Below are 22,188 nucleotides of genomic sequence, written 5' to 3'. Positions count from 1 at the left end.
TCTTAGAAGCAAAATCACTGGGCCCAATGACATGAGCAGATTTAAGACCCTTGATATATATTGCCAAATTGCCCTCCAGGAAATTCTTTGTTGCTTATAGAAAAAAATAAATAATCCTTGTTCTATTTATACTCTTTAATCATTTTTATGCAGCTTTTTTTGAACCTTTAAACTTCTCTTTGGTTTTAGGACTCAGAATTGTTTTTTAATAAATGTTTCTTTCAAGGGATTAGCAAAGTAATCATGTTGCTATAAATAGACTAACAACAGCAACTCCCTTGCTTTTTCTTAGTAAAGGTTTTCAGATGTAACATTTTTCATTGTATAAATTGTTTTTTTCTAGGGTGCACAAGGAGAAAAAGGAGATCCAGGTTTGGCCGGAGTTAATGGGCAAGATGTAAGCCTAACTTTCTTTTCTCTAACATTGTGTTAACATTTTGCCGCTGAAATATGCTAACTATCTAATGCTATTGAGACTTGACTATGCTTGGAAGAACTAGCCACAGTCATTGCGAAGTCAAGAATCAAGGTCGTTTTTTACGTGGCTCAGTGGAGCCACAGTATTTTTTTTTAAAGGCCACTGACTTTATTTATTTAAAAAACTTTACAGAGACAGTGACAATCCTGCCCAAAAGAGGGCCAAAGAGCATGAAACAGACCGGGTAGGGGGAGCTATGTGGTCCTCGGCCAGCTTCTGGTGCTAAAGAAAACTAATGAGGACCTTCTTAGGAAACGGCTGAAGGACACATGCAGCACCAGTATTTTTAGTTTCGTAACGACCAGGTAGTTCCCTGGCTTTAGACGCCTCGTATGTGTACTCATCCTTCACAGCCCTTTCTTCCTTGCTATTTCTGGCTTGCATTTCTTCTATCTTCCTTTCTCTTTCTTTTTTCTTCTTGCCTGTATTCTGCTGTGACCTGTGTTCTTACCCAAGTTACTTTTCATCTTACCCCCAATCTCCATCTACTGAGGGGTCTGCAGAGGTCGATCTCAGTGATGAGAAGAAAGGGCAGAAGGGAGGGAACCATGTGTATCTGTGTCGCTCCCTCTCCATTGCACCTATTCCCCAACCTCAGGGCTCCTGTCCCTGTCCCAGGGAACATCCTTGAGTCCTCCCCTGCACCCAACCCCCGACCCCCGCCCAGGACAGCTGTCCCCCCGGAGCTTCACTTGGGTTCTTATGATGGAGTTCAGAGGATTGACCAAATCTGGGCTTTCCTCTAAGTGTAGATTACTCCCCCTTCAGGACATCAGATGTACCATTTACTGTAGATATACTAACTTCACTAAGGCAGGTATCCACAATGAACTTTTTTTTTTCTTACAGTTTCCCTTATTCATTTGCATAAAAGTGTTTCAGAAAGGTTCTGAAGGACCGTACTACTTACTGTCTGGATAAAAGAATAAGGAAGCTAGATCCAGTTCCCTAATGCCCTAGAGGTGCTATGAAATCCATCTGGTCTGCAGTGGATGGTTGCACACAGTGGGAAGGGAGGCTGACCATTGTAGTCCCTGGGGCCTGTGGACAAAGTAAGAGGGATTCTGGGAGCGGGAGAGAAACATCCCAGGAGTTAGCTCTACTAACTACCGTTGGCTTGAGGCTCTAGCCCCCCACAGCTTTACTCTCCTACTTCCTAAGAAGCCCCATTCACATCTTTAATATGACATCCTTCTTGTCTCTGTCTTCTTCGAAGGGATTTTTCTCCACCAGAGACTGGGAGCTGCACCAATGGTTGGAGCTAAGGGAGTCTTGCGTTTTCTCTGCCTCCTTACAGCACATCAGGATGCTGCACGTCCTGACCATTGGCCCGTACACTTAATAGAGCAACTAATTTCCCCCCCACCCCCCGACCCTGTCACGGGAGATCCTGGTGTTGTGGGAAGAGATCTACAGTGAGAAGTCAGAGCCTCGTGTATGTCCCAGTTCTGTCACTAGTTGAGAAAATCACTTCTCAGAGTCTGTAGGGTGATAGCCTTAGAATAGATCCTGAAGTCCCCATCACTGCAGTGCCCTATCATTTAATACAAAGAGATTACTAAGATTAATTAGGATTACAGTCTTGAAAAACATGATGAAACCTGAAGCATTCATTCAGGTGTTTGGACTGCCAGCTGCATGTAAGACAATGCAGGGAAAACACGATGGGAGCCCAGCCAGAGCCCAGGCGTGGGCAGTGCTCTGTGAGCGTGTTCGCCTTTCCTCCTCCGGCTGGGGGCGTGGGGTGATGTGGTTCGCATTGTGTTTAAAGGAAGACTCCTTTCACAGCGTGTTCTACAAAATGCACAGAATTGAGGGCTTTGCCTGTGCTTTGGTTCTTTCTATCATACTCTTTATGAGAGCAAAGACCATTTCTTGGAGTCGCTAGTGCTTAGTAGATGTTTGCAGTAAGTTCTCAATAATTAGTTGCTAAATTTTCATGTTAAAACTTGAGAAATTGGGCTTCCCTTGTGGCACAGTGGTTGAGAGTCCGCCTGCTGATGCAGGGGACACGGGTTCATGCCCCGGTCCGGGAAGGTCCCACATGCCGTGGAGCGGCTGGGCCCGTGAGCCATGGCCGCTGAGCCTGCGCGTCCAGAGCCTGTGCTCCGCATCGGGAGAGGCCACAACAGTGAGAGGCCCGAGTACCGCAAAAACAAAAAACAAAAAAAAAACTTGAGAGATTATTATAATAGTCTAAAAGATAAGTGATTAGAACCTAAACTAGGCAAACAGAGGTGAAAGGGAGTGTACAGTGATATTGCAGAGGTAAAATACATGCAACTTGGTGCTTGATTGCAGTGAAAACTCAAAAATAGCCCAAGGTTTTGACCATTCATTTACAGGAAGGATATTATCTCATGATAAATGTAAGAGTGTTGAGAGAGATTAACTACAGTGTTGCAAAAGATAACCAAGCTGCATGTATGCCACTCCCCAAGATACAGGAGCAAAACAGGGATTTTTATTTTATTTTATTTTATTTTATTTTATTTTATTGGCCGCGCCTCGTGGCATGCGGAACCCTAGTTCCCCAACCAGGGATCAAACCCGTGCCCCTGCAGTGGAAGCACGGATTCTCAACCACTGGACCACCAGGGAATTCCCGAAACAAGAATTTTTAGAAGTTCATTAAGATAGTGTTAGAATTGAAATAAAGAAAGGATTTATCCAAACACTTGAGTAAAACTGGAAGATTTGAGGGGTTGGAGCCTGAAATATAGTCACATTAACTTAGAGATTTGGAAACTTTTCTTATGGTGTCTGAAAGTAAGGTGATTTGGCTTTTTAGAATTAATCAGTTTGTACACACATAGATATGAGTGCCTTCTACTTGCCCAGATCTAAAGACCGTCTTGCTGAGAGATCCCCCAGCCTAGTGGGTAGTGTGACCTTTCCTCTTTGACAAGGGCCTGGGAAGAGTCCTTCACACACCCCCCACCCACGGGTGTGTTATTCCTTTAGCACCATAACTGTCTCATATAGCTCATTAGGTACATTATAAAGCGTGACAAAGCTCATTAAGTTTTCTCACTTGGTTACTTAATTAATATTCCTTCCCTTAATTTTGCCAAAGGTATTCAGAGGTCATGACTAAGGAGAAATAAGAAAAGGTAATGAAAGTTCTCTTTTTACCCCTCTACTCTTACTAGGGGTAAAGAATCACATGCTCTGTTATTTATTCCATCAGTGGTGGTTTTAATATTGTGCCGTAGTCCAAAAAACTGTTTTCATGAAGAATTTGAAATTCAGTCTTTACCCCAACTTTATGGGGTAGAAGGTGCAAGGGGTGATAGCATCCCCATTTTTAGAGGCAAGGAATATGAGCTTATGAAATTAAGAAATTTTCTTTTAGAAAATGGTAAAATCAGCCTTTATCCCGTGTTTGACCGAAAAGTCTCTTAATTTTCCCACTAAGTCATGCCGCATTTCTCATTGTCTGTTTTTCAATGGTAAAATAAACTGACTCCACGAACCAAAATCATTCAGCATTTATGACAGTTTGCTCTCCCTTTCAATAAGAGCAGGTACACAGTCTTAGGGAATGAAGGGCATTGTAATAGCTGTCTCAGTTTGCATTGAAGTCAAGCCATGATGGGCACTTTAACTTCAGGAACATTCTATTGGAATGCAGAGTGAATAACCTCAGTGGGCCAGGTCATGGCAGCTGCTTTCCAAGTCAGAGAAAATTGGAAGAATTTAATATTCCTGTGAAACAGATTCAAAGCCTTTTTATAGTCTTTATTCTTATATATTAAATATATCTTGATGTAAATGTATCTTTTAATAATTTCATCTGTGCCAGCTTTCCCACAAAGTGGACAAGCTCACTTCAGACAATGTAAACCTCCTTTAAAGGGAAGTATGCCAGTTCAGCTTTCTTAATGGGACACTCTTGGCATTTTGGTCATGATGGTTCTTTGCCACGTGGGACTATCTTGCAAGAGCAGAATGCATAGTGTCCTTGAGGCTCACCAACTAATCACCAGTAGCAGCTCTTAGTCATTAGGACCAAAAAAAAAAAAATGTTCTGATATCTTTCTAAAAGCATCCGTGTGTGTGTGTGTGTGTGTGTGTGTGTGTAAACTTTGATTGATCTTCAAGGTACTGGGGTATTGGACTAAAGGTATTGGACTATACATGCTCATATTTCCCTTATAGTTTAAATAATGCATACCAAATATACATTGAAATTGTCAAAACTTTGAGTTACTAGAATTTAGCCTTCAAAATATAAGACCTCAGCTTCACATATTCTAGTTTATAATTAAGTGATTTTGACTGTGACTTACTATGAGATGCATTCAAAAGTGACACCTTAAAACAGATGTGAGGGGGAATCTTAGAAAGTTGTTAACATGATGTTTGAAGCCAGACTACCTGGGCTCAAATCCTAGCTCTACCACTGCCCAGCTGGCGTACTAATTAGTACATTATTTATTGTCTCCGTGCCTGTTTCTTCATCTGCACAATAGGATGATAATATTAATAGCACTAACTCATAGTCTTTTTTTTTTATGATTAAAGGGGTCATCATACATAAAGCATTTAGGTCAGTGCCTTGCATACAGTAAGAGCTATATAAACATTTGCTATTATTAGAAACTTAAATAAAGCACATTTTCTCTAATATAGATATAGGTAGATAGATCTTTTTATTTTTTGTGGGGTTATGTAATATTGGAAAAGTAGATTTCAATTATTTAGTTTAGTCTTCTCCTTTGCATCTTTGTTATTGTCTTTCAAACAACTCTTATCAGAATTACAGCATCTGATGTTTCTAAAATGGTCACTTTAATCTCCCTACACCAATGCAATCTGTATACTGAATACAAAAATACTAGAATCACAAAGCTGCAATATCGGCTGGCGACAGCTGGTGCCATTGCTAGGGAACAAGATGCAGTGGGTGGAAGATGGGGAAAATAATGAATAGATAGGTTAAAACTTTTAACAAATAACATTACCTTGTATCAAATGATATTTAAAGATGCTACATGCCACCAGTAAGTAGGTCATCCAATAAAAATTAATTCATGGTCTACCTGGTTTTATAATTTTAGTTGTGATACTGTCCTTCAGCTTTCAGCTTGCATTTAAAAAATTTTTATTGAGATATAGTTGATTTACAATGTTGTGTTAGTTTTAGGTGTACAGCAAAGTGAGCCATATATATTTTTTTTCTAGATTCATTTCCATTACAGGTTATTACAAGATATTGAGTATAGTTTCCTGTGCTATACAGTATAGGTCCTTGTTGGCTATCTAGTTAATATTTAGTGGTGGTATATTTTAATCCCAAACTTCTAATTTATCACTTCCCCCCTTCCCCTTTGGTAACCGTAACTTGTTTTTTTATGTCTGTGAGTCTGTTTCTAGTTTGTAAATAGCATTTAGATAAGAGTGCCTGTCTCTCATAACATACAGAGCCCACTACTGTGCTTTTGAGCATCTTTATATACACAAATTTTATTAAGAACCTTGATAATAGATGCCATCTTATTCAATATTAAATTCAGAGTCTGTTCCATTCTATTCTCACTCACTTGTGATGAGTGCTGTGTCTTTTTCTCCCCAGTACTCAATATCCATTGATAGCAACACTAATGTCACACGAGGAGAAAAATTACACTTGAGGAAAGCATTACTGATCTACTTCTCAGAGCCTATTATGATGCCATGGCCTGAACAACATAGTACTAGATCACAGGAGGACATGAGCTCCATTGTCCCAAGTCAATGGCCAATAAAAATAGAAGCTCGATGAGTGCAGTACTTCCCAATTGCATTTTATTCTATGTGAGTTAAAGCACAGATGTTACATATCTATCAAACTGAGTACAGAACTGGACAGAACAATTAACTATCCCTTAGACCTGGGCTTGAAAAGTAAAAGCAACATTTATTAAGTGTCTACGCTGTGCTAAGTAATTTTACAACATATGAGTCTCAGAACAACTCTTCAAGACAACTATTACTTTTTTCTTTTTTTGTTGAAGTATAGTTGATTTACAGTGTTGTGATAATTATTGCTATATAACAAATTGATTCAGTTATATGTATATATATATATATACACACAATCTTTTTTTATATATATTCTTTTCCATATGGTTTATCACAGGATATTGAATATAGTTCCCTGTGCTATACAGTAGGACCTTGTTTTTTATCCATTCTATATATAGAAACTTACACCTGCTAACGCCAACCTCCCATTCCCTCCTTCCCCCAAACCCCTCCCCATTGACAACCACCAGTCTGTTCTCTGTGTCCGTGATTCTATTTCATAGATAGGTTCATTTGCATCATATTTTAGATTCCACATAGGAGCACTATCATATGATGTTTGTCTTTGTCTGGTTTACTTCACCTAGTATGATAATCTCTAGGTCCATCCATGTAGCTGCAGATGGCATTATTTCATTCTTTTTTATGGCTGAGTAATATTCCATTGTATACATGTACCACATCTTCTTTATCCATTCCTCTGTCAATGGACATTTAGGTTGTTTCCATGAAGACAACTATTATTTACACCTATTGTATAGGGAGGCTTAAATAACGCACCCATGATAATGCACGAGTCCTTTCCTGACTGTCGTGAACTCCACGTGTCTGAAGTCCTGAGCACCTCCAGGAGAATGAGGCATCTCCGAGACCTGCTCCCATCATGCCTGCTATGCCCATGTATATCATAGTCCTCACTGCTCACGTCCACCTGCAGCTGGTTGCTTTATTACCTCACCTCCTCCCCGAACAGTTGATTAAACCAGGGATAGATAGCTGACACATCAGCAAGTAAGTCCCTCCTCCAGAAGGTGCAATTAGGGTTATTTTGTGAGGCAGGGATGTTAAAGTTTTAATGTATTATTCTATGCTTCAAATAATATTTTTGTGGCATGTCACATATATGAATTATAGAAGTAACTGGAACACTGATCTACCCAGAGCTCAACCTAATGCCATGCCCACTGTAGAGTTAACCATTTTCCCAAATGTTGTGTTTCATGTTCCCTGCCATTATTAAAAACAATGACTTCCGATTATTGAGCCGGAACCAAGATGGTGAAGTAGAAGGACGTGCTCTCACTCCCTCTTCTGAGAACACCAGAATCACAACTAAATGCTGAACAGTCATTGACAGGAAGACACTGGAACTCACCAAAAAAGATACCCCACATTCAAAGCCACAATGAGATGGTAGGAGGGGCGCAATCACAATAAAATCAAATCCCATAACTGCTGGGTGGGTGACTCACAAACTGCAGAATACTTATACCAAGAAGTCCACCCACTGGAGTGCAGGTTCTGAGCCCCACGTCGGGCTTCCCAACCTGGGGGTCCAGCAACGGGAGGAGGAATTCCTAGAGAATCAGACTTTGAAGGATAGTGCAATTTGATTGCAGGACTCTGACAGAACTGGGGGAAACAGGGACTCCACTCTTGGAGGGCAAACACAAAGTAGTGTGCACATCAGGACCCAAGGAAAGGAGCAGAGACCCTAGGGGAGACTGAACCAGGCCTAGCTGCTAGTGTTGGAGGGGCTCCTTCAGAGGTGGGGGGTGGCTGTGGCTCACCATGGGGACAAGGACACTGGCAGCAGAAGTTCTAGGAAGTACTCCTTGGCGTGAGCCCTCCCAGAGTCTGCCATTAGCACCACCAAAGAGCCCAGGTAGGCTCCAGGGTTGGGTTGCCTCAGGCCACACAACCAACAGGGAGGGAACCCAGCCCCACCCATCAGCAGTCAAGCGGATTAAAGTTTTGCTGAGCTCTACCCACCAGAGCAACAGCCAGCTCTACCCACCACCAGTCCCTCCTATCAGGAAACTTGCAGAAGCCTCTTAGATAGCCTCATCCACCAGAGGGCAGACAGAAGTAAGAAGAACTACAATCCTTCAGCCTGTGGAAGAAAAAACCACATTCACAGAAAGACAGACAAAATGAAAAGGCAGAGGGCTATGTACCAGATAAAGGAACAAGATAAAACCCCGGAAAAACAACTAAATGAAGTGAAGCTAGGGAATGTTCCAGAAAAAAATTCAGAATAATAATAGTGAAGATGATCCAGGACCTTGGAAAAAGAATGGAGGCAAAGATCGAGAAGATGCAAGAAATTTTTAACAAAGAAGAATTAAAGAAAAAACAAACAAAGATGAACAATACAATAACTAAAATGAAAACTACACTAGAAGGAATCAATAGCAGAATAACTGAGGCAGAAGAACAGATAAGTGACCTGGAAGACAGAATGGTGGAATTCACTGCTGCTAAACAGAATAAAGAAAAAAGAATGAAAAGAAATGAAGACAGCATAAGAGACCTCTGGGACAACATTAAAAGCAACAACATTCGCATTATAGGGGTCCCAGAAGGAGAAGAGAGAGAGAAAGGACCCGAGAAAATATTTGAAGAGGTTATAGTTGAAAACTTCCCTAACACGGGAAAGGACATAGCCACCCAAGTCCAGGAAGCATAGAGAGTCACATACATGATAAACCCAAGGAGAAACATGCCGAAACACATAGTAGTCAAATTGGCAAAAATTAAAGACAAATAATAATTATTGAAAGCAGCAAGGGAAAAATGACAAATAACATACATGGGAACTCCCATAAGGGTAACAGCTGTTTTCTCAGCAGAAACTCTACAAGCCAGAAAGGAGTGGCATGATATACTTAAAGTGATGAAAGGGAAGAACCTACAACCAAGATTACTCTACCTGGCAAGGATCTCATTCAGATTCGATGGAGAAATCAAAAGCTTTACAGACAAGCAAAAGCAAAGAGAATTCAGCACCACCAAACCAACTCTACAACAAATGCTAAAGGAACTTCTCTAAGTAGGAAACACAAGAGAAGAAAAGAACCTACAGAAAGAAACCCAAAACAATTAAGAAAATGGTCATAGAAGCATACATATCGATAATTACCTTAAACGTGAATGGATTAAATGCTCAAACCAAAAGACACAGGCTTGCTGAATGCATACACAAACAAGACCCATATATATGCTGTCTACAAGAGACCCACTTCAGACCTAGGGACACGTACAGACTGAAAATGAAGGATGGAAAAAGACATTCCATGCAAATGGAAATCAAAAGAAAGCTGGAGTAGTGATAGTCATATCAGATAAAATAGACATTAAAATAAAGAATGTTACAAGAGGCAAGGAGGGACACTACATAACGATCAAGGGATCAATCCAAGAAGAAGATATAACAATTATAAATATATATGCACGCAACATAGGAGCACCTCAATACATAAGGCAACTGCTAACAGCTCTAAAAGAAGAAATCGACAGTAACACAATAATAGGGGGGACTTTAAACCGCACTTACACCAATGGACAGATCATCCAAAATGAAAATAAATAAGGAATCACAAGCTTTAAATGACACAATAGACCAGATAGATTTAATTGACTTTTATAGGACATTCCATCCAAAACAGCAGATTACACTTTACACTCAAGTGCGCACGAAACATTCTCCAGGACAGATCACATCTTGGATCACAAATCAACCTGCAGTAAATTTAAGAAAATTGAAATCATATCATGCATCTTTTCCGACCACAACACTATGAGATTAGAAATCAATTACAGGGAAAAAAACATAAAAAACACAAACACATGGAGGCTAAACAGCATGTTATTAAATAACCAAGAGATCACTGAAGAAATCAAAGAGGAAATGAAAAATACCTAGGGATGATTGACAATGAAAACACGATGATCCAAAATCTATGGGATGCAGCAAAAGCAGTTCTAAGAGGGAAGTTTATAGCTATACAAGCCTACCTCAAGAAACAAGAAAAATCTCAAATAAACAATCTAACCTTACACCTAAAGGAACTAGAGAAAGTAGAACAAACAAACCCAAAGTTAGCAGAAGGAAAGAAATCATAAAGATCAGAGCAGAAATAAATGAAATAGAAACAAAGAAGACAACAGCAAAGATCAATAAAACTAAAAGCTGACTCTTTGAGAAGATAATATTGATAAACCATTAGCTAGACTCACCAAGAAAAAGAGGGAGAGGACTCAAATCAATAAAATTAGAAATGAAAAAGGAGAAGTTACAACAGACACCGCAGAAATGCAAAGCATCCTAAGAGACTACTACAAGCAACTCTATGCCAAAAAAATGGACAACGTGGAAGAAATGGACAAATTCTTAGAAAGGTATAACTTTCCAAGACTGAGCCAGGAAGAAATAGAAAATATGTATAGACCAATCACAAGTAATGAAATTGAAACTGTGATTAAAAATCTTCCAACAAACAAAAGTCCAGGACCAGATGTCTACACAGGTGTATTCTATCAAACATTTAGAGAAGAGCTAACACCCATGCTTCTCAAACTCTTCCAAAAAATTGTGGAGGAAGGAACACTCCCAAACTCATTCTATGAGGCCACCATCACCCTGATACCAAAACCAGACAAAGATACTACAAAAAAAGAAAATTACAGACCAATATCACTCATGAATATAGATGCAAAAATCCTTAACAAAATACTAGCAAACAGAATGCAAGCAGACATTAAAAGGATCATACACCATGATCGAGTGGGAATTATCCCAGGGATGCAAGGATTCTTCAATATATGCCAATCAATCAATGTGATACACCGTGTTAACAAATTGAAGGAGAAAAACCATATGGTCATCTCAATAGATGCAGAAAAAGCTTTTGACAAAATTCAACACCCATTTATGATAAAAACTCTCCAGAAAGTGGGCATAGAGGGAACCTAATATACAATGGAGAAAAGAGAGTCTCTTCAATAAGTGGTGCTGGGTAAACTGGACAGCTACATGTAAAAGAATGAAATTAGAACACTCCCTAACACCATACACAAAAATAAACTCAAAATGGATTAGAGACCTACATGTAAAACTGGACAGTATAAAGCTCTTAGAGGAAAACATAGGAAGAACACTCTTTGACATAAATCAGAGCAAGATCTTTTTTGATCCACCTCCTAGAGTAATGGAAATAAAAACAAATATAAACAAATGGGACCTAATGCAACTTCAAAGCTTTTGCATGGCAAAGTAAACCATAAACAAGATGAAAAGACAACCCTCAGAATGCAAGAAAATATTTGCAAACAAATCAATGGACAAAGGATTAATCTCCAAAATATATATGCAACTCAATATTAAAAAAAACAAACAACCCAATCAAAAAATGGGCAGAAGGGCTTCCCTGGTGGCGCAGTGGTTGGGAGTCCGCCTGCCAATGCAGGGGTCACGGGTTCGTGCCCCGGGCCGGGAAGATCCCACATGCCGCGGAGCGGCTGGGCCTGTGAGCCATGGCCGCTGAGCCTGCGCGTTCAGAGCCTGTGCTCCTCAACGGGAGAGGCCACAACAGTGAGAGGCCCGCGTACCGCAAAAAAAAAAAAAAAAAAAAATGGGCAGAAGGCCTAAATAGACATTTCTCCAAAGAAGACATACAGATGGCCAAGAAGCACATGAAAAGCTGCTCAACATCACTAATTATTAGAGAAATGCAAATCAAAACTACAATGAGGTATCACCTCACACCAGTTAGAATGGGCATCATCAGAAAATCTACAAACAACAAATGCTGGAGAGGGTATGGAGCAAAGGGACCCCTCTTGCACTGTTGGTGGCAATGTAAATTGATACAGCTACTATGGAGAACAGTATGGAGGTTCGTTATAAAACTAAAAATAAAATTATCATATGATCCAGCAATCCCACTGCTGGGCATATACCCAGAGAAAACCATAATTCAAAAAGATGCATGAACCCCAATGTTCATTGCAGCACTATTTACAGTAGCCAGGTCATGGAAGCAACCTAAATGCCCATCCACAGACGAATGGATAAAGAAGATGTGGTACATATATACAATGGAATATTACTCAGCCATAAAAAGGAATGAAATTGGGTCATTTGTTGAGATGTGGATGGATCTAGAGACTGTCATACAGAGTGAAGTAAGTCAGAAAGAGAAAAACAAATATTGTATATTAACGCATATATGTGGAACCTAGAAAACTGGTACAGATGAACCGGTTTGTAGGGCAGAAATAGAGACACAGATGTAGAGAACAAACGTATGGACACCAAGGGGGGAAGTGTGGGGGGTGGGCGGCTGGTGGTAGGATGAATTGCGAGACTGGGATTGACATGTATACACTGATGTGTATAAAATGGATGACGATAGGGACCTGCTGTATAAAAAAATAAAATTCAAAAATTCATAAAGTAAATAAATAAATAAATAAAACAATGACTTCCTACTTGTCTGTTCATAGGAGTACCGGGTTCAGTCTTGCATGTGTGTAGATGTTCCATAATATTTGTTGCGTAAATAGAAAGTTGGTGTCTTTCTCCGCCCTTTCTTTCTTCATGTTTGTTTTTTCTCTGGATGATGTTCTACCAGCAAGAAGAGAGAATACCTCTTTTTAGTAAATTTCTCAGCAGTAAATGGCACTCTAACAGTTGTTAAAATGCTAAAGAAGGCTTTCTGTTTTTAACATCTTTATTGGAGTATAATTGCTTTACAATGTTGTGTTAGTTTCTGCTTTATAACAAAGTGAATCCGCTATACATATACATATATCCCCATATCTCCTCCCTCTTGTATCTCCCTCCCACCCTCCCTATCCCATCCCTCTAAGTGGTCACAAAGCACAGAGCTGATCTCCCTGTGCTATGTGGCTGCTTCCCACTAGCTATCTGTTCTACATTTGGTAGTGTATATATGTCCATGCCACTCTCTCACTTAGGACCCAGCTTACCCTTCCCCCTCCCCATGTCCTGAATTCCATTCTCTACATCTGCATCTTTATTCCTGTCCTGCCCCTACGTTCTTCAGAACCTTTTTTTTTTTTTTAGATTCCATATATATATGTTAGCATACAGTATTTGTTTTTCTCTTTCTGACTTACTTCACTCTGTGTGACAGACTCTAGGTCCATCCACCTCACTACAAATAACTCAGTTTCGTTTCTTTTTATGGCTGAGTAATATTCCATTGTATATATGTGCCACATATTTTTTATCCATTCATCTGTTGATGGACACTTAGGTTGCTTCCATGTCCTGGCTACTGTCAGTAGAGCTGCAGTGAACATTGTGGTACATGACTCTTTTTGAATTATGGTTTTCTCAGGGTATATGCCCAGGACTGGGATTGCTGGATCATATGCTAGCTCTATTTTTAGTTTTTTAAGGAACCTCCATACTGTTCTCCATAATGGCTATATCAATTTACATTCCCACCAACAGTGCAAGAGGGTTCCCTTTTCTCCACATCCTCTGCAGCATTTATTGTTTGTAGATTTTTTGATTATGGCCATTTTGACTGGTGTGAGGTGATACCTCACTGTAGTTTTGATTTGCATTTTTCTAATAATTAGTGATGTTGAGCATCCTTTCATGTTTTTGTTAGCAATCTGTATATCTTCTTTGGAGAAATGTCTATTTAGGTCTTCTGCCCATTTTTGGATTGGGTTGTTTGTTTTTTTGATATTGAGCTGCATGAGCTGCCTGTAAATTTTGGAGGTTAATTCTTTGTCAGTTGCTTCACTTGCAAATACTTTCTCCTGTTCTGAGGGTTTGTTAAAATGGTAAAGAAGGCTTTTAATTGAAGATTATCATAATGTGAGTATTGCAGTAGTGAAGAGAGATTGGTCTCAACTCTGAATACAAGGATGAGTGGGAATTTATGGCCAAGGAATAGGGAGATGTGGTCAGTGAGTGGAATAGCCAGTCACTTAAGCCAAGTACATATCAGCCTTGGTACCTCCCTTTCCCTGGCCCTACCTCCAGCATTTCTGCATGTCCATCCCCACCCTCAGCCATCTTGCTCTCTTGCCTGCAAAGCTGTGAGACCCCCTTTTCTGCTTCTGCTCTTGCTGTTGTACAATCTAGTTTCATGTTGTAGCCAAAACTATCTTTTTTTGGAAACACAGTCACATCATGCCATTTCTAGGCTAAAACCCTAAGTGGCTTCCCCTTGCACTTAGAACAAAACCCATCCTTCTCTCCATGGCCTACAGGTCTCTCTGCTGTGACCCTTGACTAACCTTGACTTCATCTCCTGCTCTTTACCTCCGTACCTGCTCATGATACTCCTTCCACCTAGAGGGCTTCTGTGCTTGCTGTCACCTCACCCACCCTTCCCTCTGCTTGCCCCAACACTTTTTTCCAGGATCACTGCATGACTGGATCCTGTGAAACAAACATCCCCTCCACCCAGAGGCTGTTTCCAACCACTACCCTCACTGAAATAGCAGTCTCTGCCCCGCATTCCTCACATTCAGCCCGTGGATCTGTTCATTGTCAGTCACCCTCCTCTATAATGTGAATTCCATTGGGGCAGGAATCCTGACTTTGTTATCGAAAAAATTATTATGATACTTGTTAAAATGGTAAAGAAGATTTTTTATTCAAGATTATTGCAATATGAGTATTACAATAGGGAAGAGAGATTGGGCTCCACTCTGAATACAACAAGGATGAGTGGGAATTTATAGCAAAGGAGCAGAGCGATGTAGTCAGCGAATGGAATATTACTGAGAGCAGACATCAGTGCTGGGGGATTTTCTCTAAACTGCCTTAACGGGATTCTTGCTAAAGGCACACCAAAGACTTATGCATCAAAGAGGGGGATGAGGGACTTGATCAGATATCAAGGCTGGGGAATTCTTTCTAAACTGACTTAACAAGATTCTTGCTAAAACTGGGCCAAGCAAGCCAAGGACAGACAGGATGGGGCCGAAGTTGAGGCCTGGCTCAAGTTTCGTTAAGGAGGGAGCCTTTGTCAACTTCCTGTTCTCTTTTTTGTGTCTCTCAATAACACTCTCTAATACAAATAAAGTATAATATATTATATATTATATTTTAAAATCTAATATTACAATTTCAAGACAAAGGTAAATATACTATACTTTCTTATAGCCACATTTTAAAAAGTAAAAAGAAACAGGTGCAACTAATTTTAATAATATATCTTATTTAATCCCATATCCACAATGTTATCTTTTCAATACATAATCAACAGAAAAATTATTAATGAGCTACTGTACATTCTTTTTTGTACCAAATATCGAAAACCCGATGGTATTGCACACTCACGGCACATTTCCATTCAGACTAGCCACGTTTCAAGGGTGAAAAGCTACATGAGGCCCAGGGCTACCTATCGGGCAGTACAGATCTGACAACTGTAGGGGTGACTGCACAGAGGGTATCCAGTAAATATCTACTGAATAAATGCATGAGCGAACTAAGAATAAACCGTAATCACAGAAATAGCCGTTTTCTTTCCACAAGTGTTCAGAATATGTTGATGCCAAGTTTTACTCCAGAGGCATGTATAAATAGAGTATGTGTTGCTTGATTTGGGAAAGAATGGGTATTTCAAATAATAAAGAGAATATCACATCTCAAATATAATTTAATTTTTCACTCATCCTTGTTCTATATATACCTGGAGGTAATGATGGAAGGAACATAGCTATTAATTTTATCCACAAAGTTGTTTATGCACCACAAAAGTGTTTGTTTTAACCAATGATTGAATAGATGTTTTCACCCATTAATTTTTTTTCTTAAAGTATAAGGCTACAGTTTTCACACATTCTTTGTAACAAGATTATTTTAAATATCTCGTTTACTTTTGTTCCTTTAAATTCGTCCTCAGCTTCTACATCGAGTAGCTACAAGTGATGGCATTTGGCATTGTTTATTCACTACAAAATGTCAGAGCAGTAACAGCTGGATGCCTCAGCTAGGAACAGTAAGATGCTTGGATTTACTGTGCCTTCTGTGGCTTCAGAATATTTCTTTTTTCCATTATTGTTCTTCCCTCACCCAATGTGTTAAATTAAATATGAGAAAAGATATTTTTTCCTATTTACCATACAGTCGGGACGTGTCTATCTAATTTTCTTTCTGTTTACACTGTGAATACATTCAACTGTAGCACTGATCTCCTCCAGTGAAATCTATTGTGGTGTTCCTGACAGCTGTCATTTCTGAATCGGATCATCCAAATACCTACTAAAACACCAAAGAGTCCAGAAGACTCATGAATATATTTATCTGATATGCTGTCTATGTTTTATATAGTTTTATTTGATAGCTTTATAAATCCAGGTAAAAAAAAGAAAGAGGAGTTAGAGAACTAAACCAGACTTTAAAACAGGAGAGAGATTGCATTTTAGCTCCAGCTTTGTGAGGGATGGGAAGAGAATACATCCTTCATCCCTTCCCCCCCACAATTAGATTTCTCGATAGAGACAAAAAAATGTTTTTGATTTAAATCTTGAATTTTGGGGGCAAGCTTTATAAAGGCCAAATCAATGCTAAATCAGAGGTATTTACAACATCTACAAATTTAAGCCAAAGTGGATACTTAGAATCTCATATAGATCTAAATGATGTTCTCCCAGATGGTGAATTAATGTAATTTTAGCAGGAAGCAAAGTTGCACAAATATGCAGTATTGCAGCCTCACACTGATTTAATGTATCTGTACCCACCACAGCACAGATGTTGTATATCATTTTAGAGCCAGTTTTTCTATACTACACACTGAAGATGGGATTTGGGAGTTCAGTAAATTATGATTTATTTTGTGACTAATGACTTGTTAGAAATTGAAGCTTTCTGTGAACTGTATATAGAAATCACATTAGCTGTGTTCTTTGCACAGGGTTTGAAAGGTGACGTGGGTCCTCATGGTCCACCTGGCCCAAAAGGAGAAAAGGTACCGTATTCACCCAGGAAAGTGCCTATCTTTTCTTAAGAAAACCCTAAGAACCTATGAAGTGACTTTTCATGGATACTGTTTAACTGCCAAAAGTTAACTTTGTTAAAATTAGCCAAAGGCTGTTATGTTAAAAGCATCTGAACAAGAAGAAAAGCCTTTTGGTTCATTTAATTAGTTTGAGGAGATTAAATGCACAATTGGTAGTCGACATTAATTTGTGTTTATAAGATTTCCCTTTTCTCTCCCTTGCTTAACAGCATTAAGTATTGCATCACCAAATTAGCAGCCATGTCCTCTACTGGGGACCTTTGCCAATAGCACTGAGCTGCTACCGTGATGGTGAAGCAGGCGGCCTTTGGCGGGAAGGAGGCTAACTGTGCATCTCAGTCTTAATCTAAATGCCCCATTTCCTAACACCTTTTCTCATATGTCATTTTATAGTGGCCTATTGGTAGGGACCTTGAAAAGAGAATTACGAGATAGTAAAAGCAAAAGTTGTTTTGAATAAGGTCCTTGGATGATACTAGTTTGATGACAATTGTACGTATAGACGTTTTGCACTGCATTTTGTTCTCCATTCTCAGCACATTTAGAAATCTTTGTCTATCGTCAATATTTACCTCTACATTAAAATTGACTTTGCAAATTGGTCCCCAATGACTGATTCAAGCTACATCAAAGTTCTTTAACAGCTATCGGTTATTTTTATTCAGTTGTTCCCAAAATAATGATTACACAGGGCTAAGTCCTCACTTTTGAGGTGATTATGTTAGATGAAAAAAGAGATCGTCATAGAGATACTCCCAACACGAGAATACAGCGTGCCAGTGCCCCATGCCACATGATGTTGGTTCCACAATGTCCATTTGAAGGGGGATTATGGCAGTGATGCTTGACTTTTTTTAGGCACTCTGGAATTCAGTTTGTCTGCAAAATGAGGGGTTTTGATGAGATGGAGGGTCCCTAGAGTCTGTCAAATTTAACATTCTAAGATTTACCTTTTAAAAAAACTTAATTTCTTTTATTGAGGTATAGTTAATTTACAATATTATATTAATTTCAGTTGTACAGCATAGTGATTCAAAATTTTTATAGATTATACTCCATTTAAAGTTATTGTAAAATATTGGCTATATTCCCTGTGCTGAACAGTATAGCCTTGTAGCTTATTTATTTCATGCATAGTAGTTTGTACTTCTTAATCCTTTACCCCTATCTTTCCTTTCCCAGTGATGCTTGATCTTAATGAGTAAGAATTCTCATGAAATAAATAGGGATGCTGATACAATAAAGCATATAGGTGACATATTTATAAATTGGAAAATGATAAACTTTTAGATTAACCATATTTTTTAGATTTTGAATAGTTTGTCAATATATCCACCTGGTAATTTGTATTCACATAGGTCAGCAAAGCAACGTTACTATTTAAAAATACATGAATATAGGCAAAGCCTCATACAATTGTTGGCAAGTGCAAGGCCAGTTCAGCAAAGCTTTAAAAGAGGCAGTGGGACTGCTTATTGCAGCTGGAAGGCATGAAGTGGGGAGACCCACTTATTATTTCTGCTGATCCCCATGCTAACTTTGTCAGAAACATAATCTGTCGTTGTGACAATTCCCAGCTGCTCCATTGGCAAGTAACCATATTTGAAGAGATATTCTTTCTAATTTTGGGTTAGTAGACAAAAGAATGGAAACTAGATTATTTTAGCTTTTCAAAACAAGTTCTGCCGCTGCAGAAAGCATGGGGATGCACAAGGCGATTATTTATATCATGAGAGCTAAAAGCACATGATCAATTTTTCATTGTGCAGAGACCTTTATCAAGGTAAAATTCTACTTTTCTTTTCTTCCAGATTTATCTAGATATTGCTTCGATCCATTCAGAAAATTTATAAATAACATGAGCAAAAAGGGACTATTGGTAATTGCAGCTTTTCTTTCATCTATTTTAGGGAGATCTGGGACCTCCAGGACCACCAGCCTTAACTGTAAGTATTCTTGAAGTCAAAATTCAAAACTGAAATACGTTAAACCTGTTTATTATTCACATTAGATCATGATTAAACCAGAATTTAAGCCACTGGATATTTTGAGAACTGAAAGTGACTTGAGTAGATCTAGGCAAACCTCCAGATATTAAAGATGGGGCATCTGCCCACAACACTGAAGGGCTTAACCCGAGGTCATGCAGGTAGTTCTAGAAAAGCCTGGAAGTAGTACCTAACCTAAACAATTTTCTCCACCCTCCATGTGGTCCATAATTTTGCCCCTTAAAAGTTTGTTTATACATCCTTACCATGACATTTAAAGTTAATGGAAGCAGAGACAGTTCTATTTACTCTAAAAACTGTAAAAGCACAAAATAAACTATAATCACGCAATGTATAAATATAGCTACGTATTTAAACTGTTACATTCTCCAAAACCTGTTCAAGACTGTTTTTTTTTTTCCTATGTGAGTTGCTTCTAAGATTTGCACATGATAAAATGGCAGCATTTCAGAAACAGATTTATGAGAAAAGTTTATAATGTGCGCATAATGGGATTGTTCTCAATTAAATGGTTCATCATTTATTAAACATTTAATCATAAGTATGTAATTCTTTATATTTGGATACAATTTGCTGTTACTGATTTTCTTCGTCGTCCATTCGGGTTTCTCATTTAACTTAAAGATTTGGTCTGAGAATGACACTAAGCCTAATGGAAAAGAGGAAAGGCTTTTAAATAAGATCATGTGTAGCCTGAGGTCTCTTGAATTTTATGTCGCTATCATCTAATGACATAAATTAAGAATTTAAATCATCAGTTTTCCGAGACAGTTCGTGATCATAGAATGTTAGGTGTAAAGAAGTCTTCTAGCATCTGGATGGGGGTCTTCCAGTGGAGCAGCACAGGACTCGCAAAGGCTGTGTGACTTTGATAACATTCCTATTTATCTTTGTACTTGAAAATGTCATTATGAACACTATCTTAATAATGTCTTACACAGATCATCTTTGCAATGCTCACTTGAAGGGCAAATATTTCTTCATAAATGGAAAATCTAAGGAACCAAACAAATGACTTTCTTAGGACTCTCCAAGTTCAAGTCACAGTGGAATTCTCTGCTTGAAGCTTTGATTTTCAAGACGGAAATAAAAACTATTTATTTGAGAGGAGACTTTAAATGCATATTATTCAATTTCTTATAATTTGTGGAGTTTATTTCTTACATTATTTGACAGTGATTTCGAGTTAAGCCTGCTCATTTTATTTAAATCACATGCTTGCTTTTCTTCAACTGAGTTATGTGCTCAATCATTCCACGTAGTTCTCTGATTACCTAGTTGTTTTCAACTTGTGTTTGAAGACCAAAATGCAATCTCTATCTGTATCATTTCACCCGATAAGCAAATTTGACCCCTCAGCCAGAATATTATATTGGACTATATCTGGATTTTTAGTGACAGCTGACATCTTTCTGCCAGGTAGCACCTTGTAGATGTCTCTTTGCACTATTCAGCTGGCAGACACCAAAGGCGTACAAGCTGATTTTTACACTTATCTAAAGATATGAGAGAGACGCTAAAGTAGGAGGTCAAGGTGACAGATTAGGAGGACGTGGAGCTCACCTCCCCCCACAAACACATCAAAAATACATCTACATATGGAACAATTCTCACAGAAAACCAACTGAAAGCTAACAGAAGATCTCTTCTACAGCCAAAGCTGGAAGAAAGATTCCCGCATAACTGGGTAGGACAAAAAAAAAAAAAAAAAAAAAGGCATTGGGACAGGACCGGTGCCCCTGGGAGGGAGCTGTGAAAGAGGAAAGGCCCGCATGGGCAGCCCCATGCCTTTGGAAACCCTTCACTAGCTGGGAGGTCCATCGGGACAGATAGAGGAGCCGGAGGGGGCCTGGACTCTGCCCACGAGGAGTCTGTGTGTGCTGGCTTCTTAGCAGTCAGGGCACAGAGAGACTGGCAGTGATGGCTGCCACCTTACCCACTTCCCAGCCTGACATGCACTTTGGGTGGAGCTGCCAGTACACAGAGGAGGTAGGAGCTGAAACTTGAGCTTCTGTGGACAAACCCTGGGAGAGGACTCGGTCTAGCTGTGCGTAGACAGCCCCCAGGGCCAGGAGTGTAGTCCAGGCCTAACCTCAGAGCCTGATTTTAGTGCACACATGGCAGAGTGTGGGTGCACCATAGGGACCCCCCACTATTAGCCTGCCCATGCGGGGCACTGCTCCATTGGCGGGCTTTGTGTGTACATGCAGTCTGGGGCAGGGGCTGACACCTGAGCCCATAATCAGCACTCCCACAGTGGGGGCAGGTGGGAGGTGGGCCCTGCAGCAGCAGATTTCATTGGTGTGCACACCAGTGGGGGGCACTGTCCACAGAATCGCACATCTCCAGTGGACAGGCCCTGGCAAGAAGTGTGCAGAGGTTCCTTTCCCAGCAGGAGTGCTCCAGTTCCACCCACCTCACACAAAGCTTGGAGCTGGAATCTTGGGGGAGAGGCTCTGGGAGAGCCCTACCACAGAGGAGGCCTAGGTCTCAGGTGGCAGCACACCACTTCAATTCCTGCAGCTACAATGCCCTGATCCCCAGGGCCAGCCTTACTCTAGGTCTGGGACAAACACAACAGAGAAAGGGATGTGACCTTGGGCTGCTTCTGTGCAGAACCGTGGATGCCTGAATAGGTGGTGCATAGGTTCACTGTGACCACATGGGCCTCTCTTGCTTCAGCACTCACCTCCTTGGGACAGAGCACACACTTAAGGGCAACAGAGCCTTATCAAACCCAACCTTCAGGGCTTCTACTGAAACAACTGGGGAGCAGACCCTGCCCCCAACAGGGTTGTAACAGCCACGGAGCAAAGAGGAGGCCCCACCCAACATGCAGGGCAGGAATTGGACACCACGACACAAGTCATACCCTCTATCAAGGGGGTAA

At 39.8% G+C, this 22,188-nt stretch overlaps 1 protein-coding gene across 1 annotated transcript in view; it reads left to right on the top strand.

The window, feature by feature from the left end:
- The window catches only part of COL19A1 (collagen type XIX alpha 1 chain), a gene marked incomplete at both ends in the record, with an annotated part of 351,791 nt that overhangs the window by 137,288 nt on the left and 192,315 nt on the right, over window positions 1-22,188 (top strand). Inside the window, 3 exons of the mRNA XM_079716663.1 lie at window positions 344-397; window positions 17,185-17,238; window positions 19,200-19,235. Coding sequence (XP_079572789.1) covers window positions 344-397; window positions 17,185-17,238; window positions 19,200-19,235 — 144 coding nt within the window. The remainder of the gene's footprint in view (window positions 1-343; window positions 398-17,184; window positions 17,239-19,199; window positions 19,236-22,188) is intronic.

Source organism: Hyperoodon ampullatus (genome assembly GCF_949752795.1).
Source record: "Hyperoodon ampullatus genome assembly, chromosome: 12".
Classification (NCBI taxonomy): domain Eukaryota; kingdom Metazoa; phylum Chordata; class Mammalia; order Artiodactyla; family Ziphiidae; genus Hyperoodon; species Hyperoodon ampullatus.
This window is presented reverse-complemented; position numbering and strand designations above follow the sequence as displayed.